Raw genomic sequence first — 2,929 nt, forward strand, 5'->3', positions numbered from 1 at the left:
AAATCATGAGGTAATTTTCATTTTTGGGTGAACTATCCCTTTAAGGTGGAAATTTATTATTATGTTTTATTTTTTTTACCTGGGAATACATCCCAAATTAACCATGGTTTACTAAAAAAAAACAAAAAACAAACATGGTAAATATAGTTAAACCATGGTAAACACAAATTAACCATTTGTAGTAAAACTGATTTTACAAAAAAACATGGTTACTACACTTTTATTATAGCAAAACCATGGTGGATTAAGGGATTTGTATTTGTGTATTCTTTCTTTTTTGTTTTTGTTTTTATAACTGTAAGCCAACTGCCTTAATGATTTGATGTTTTGTACTGTTTAATAAAAAAAATCACAAAAAATTATTTGCGAGACGCGCACCGAAGTCCCGATCTGAATCAAATGATTCTTTTGATAACATTTAGCACAAATCTATGAACATTTACCTGCTAACTAGTAAATGTAAAAAGAGCAAATGGAAGAAGCAGATGAACACAAAACAGCAGAACAACAAAGTTAAAGAGGGTGAACTTTATCATTCAGCTGATTTCAGATGCAGTTACATATTCATATATTTAATTGTTTGATCAAAATTGTTTTAGGATATAGTCTCTGGATATTGGTAAGGACTTCTCATAGCATCTCTACTAAACTCTACACCCTTGGATTAAATCACAGGTAACATCGCTCAGGATGGCTTTAGGGTTTGAAAAATCTAATTGCTTGAAGATGGATGAACTGTCGCCTCACGTTTGGAGGTAAGAAATGAATGCTAAATCTCATCAATACCGTTATGTTTTTATTGTTGCAAATGACTTTTAAAGTGTCGTCTTAACTCTACGTTTGTATAATTCACAAATGATTCTTTTGATAACATTTAGCACAAATCTATGAACATTTACCTGCTAACTAGTAAATGTAAAAAGAGCAAATGGAAGAAGCAGATGAACACAAAACAGCAGAACAACAAAGTTAAAGAGGGTGAACTTTATCATTCAGCTGATTTCAGATGCAGTTACATATTCATATATTTAATTGTTTGATCAAAATTGTTTTAGGATATAGTCTCTGGATATTGGTAAGGACTTCTCATAGCATCTCTACTAAACTCTACACCCTTGGATTAAATCACAGGTAACATCGCTCAGGATGGCTTTAGGGTTTGAAAAATCTAATTGCTTGAAGATGGATGAACTGTCGCCTCACGTTTGGAGGTAAGAAATGAATGCTAAATCTCATCAATACCGTTATGTTTTTATTGTTGCAAATGACTTTTAAAGTGTCGTCTTAAGTCTACGTTTGTATAATTCAAACTGGTCTAAACCAAACATAAGGGTATAATGAAGTTAAAGAATAAGTGTAGTGTAAATACTATTTAATTCTGTTAAATATCTAACTAATTTTGTACATGTCTTCCTAATTTGAGCCCCCCTATTTGCAAATATTATCCATTGACTGCTAGCTAGATTACAGATCTGGAAAATCTGGCTACTTTGGAACTGACATTCCAGCTAACAGAGAACCTTCGGGTAACATTCCTGCAATGTTCTCTCAAAGTTCTTTGAGTAACGTTCGTAGAATGTTCATTTAGAGTTCTCTGGTATTTAATAATGTTTTCAATGTTAGCACAAAAACAATTTGTACATTGTTCATGAAACTTTTTTTCCATATTTAGTTGGACGTTAGTAAATCTTTTAAAAAAAAAATGTTATTACTTGTTTCAGAACGTTAAGAGAACGTACAAAACTAATGTTCCCACAATTTTTCTAAAATGTTAAAATGGAATGTTCCCTTAAAGGGATAGTTCACCCAAAAATGAGTTGATGGTAGCCATTGACTCCCATAGTATTTATCCCATACTATGGAAGTCAATGGCTACCATCAGATATTTGGTTACCAACATTCTTCAAAATATCAGCTTTTGTGTTTAACAGAAGAAAGAAACTTATACAGGTTTGGAACAACTTGAGGGTGAGTAAATGATGACAGAATTTGCATTTTTGGGGGAAACTATCCCTTTAACGTTTGCATACCTCAAAAAGAAATTTTTAAAACATTATATAACTGGGCATTTTGAACTTTCAGAGAACATTCAGAAATAACGTTTTCATAACGTAATGGGAAAATGTTTTTAGAACAAATTTTGGTTAGCTGGGATATAACTAGTACTTCCCTTAAAGGGATAGTTCACCCAAAAATGAAAATTACCCCATAATTTACTCACCCTCAAGTAGGGATCCTTCCTAGGTGTATATAAAAAAATACCCTGGCTCTTCCAAGCTTTATAATGGCAGTGAATGGAAATTATAGTCCAAAAGAATAGTCCAAAAGAAGTCCAATAAAGCGCATCCATCCATCATAAAAAGTGTCCCACACGGCTCCGGGGGTGAATAAAGGCCTCCTGAAGCGAATCGATGCGTTTTTGTAAGAAATAAATCCATATTTAAAACTTTGTAAACCGTAGTCTCTAGCTTCCGCTAACTGTCGTATGCGCGTTCATTCCGGCGGATGACGTAGGACGTAGCGTAAGCTCCGGTGAGAAGTGACGAATGCAGAAGCGCAGCGGAGAGAGCAAAACAAAACACCGGTCACGAATTAGAAGCACAAAATGAGGATTTGTAAAAAAAATTTGGAGGATTTCTATATAAGCCAAGAGGAGACTGGTTTTCCTTTGCTAAAGTAAGGAAACTTTGCTTCCTTTGCTCCTGTAAACAAAACTTGGTTCATCCGTCATCCGCCGGAATGACAGTTAGCGGAAGCTAGAGATTACCGTTTATAAAGTTTTAAATATGGATATTTTTCTTACAAAAACACATCAATTCGCTACAGGAGGCCTTTGTTCACCCCCCGGAGCCGTGTGAGACACTTTTTTTAAATGGATGGGTGCTTTTTATTTAACTTCTTTTGGACTGATGCATGCAACACCCGCTGA

The 2,929-nt window shown here is 34.3% G+C and overlaps 1 protein-coding gene across 5 annotated transcripts in view; it reads left to right on the forward strand.

Moving 5' to 3' along the window:
• LOC107728135 (mitotic checkpoint serine/threonine-protein kinase BUB1 beta-like) overlaps positions 1–2,929 on the forward strand; it is a 19,573-nt gene that overhangs the window by 2,267 nt on the left and 14,377 nt on the right. For 3 of the 5 annotated variants that reach the window (XM_016538224.1, XM_016538222.1, XM_016538225.1), the window contains exon 2: positions 676–755. In XM_016538224.1, coding sequence (XP_016393710.1) covers positions 691–755 — 65 coding nt within the window. In that variant the 5' untranslated portion in view covers positions 676–690. Of the gene's footprint in view, positions 1–675; positions 756–1,135; positions 1,212–2,929 lie in introns of those variants that run through there. The other 2 variants (XM_016538226.1, XM_016538223.1) reach the window with 1 other exon arrangement.

Source organism: Sinocyclocheilus rhinocerous, unplaced genomic scaffold (genome assembly GCF_001515625.1).
Source record: "Sinocyclocheilus rhinocerous isolate Xijiao unplaced genomic scaffold, SAMN03320098_v1.1 scaffold936, whole genome shotgun sequence".
Lineage (NCBI taxonomy): Eukaryota > Metazoa > Chordata > Actinopteri > Cypriniformes > Cyprinidae > Sinocyclocheilus > Sinocyclocheilus rhinocerous.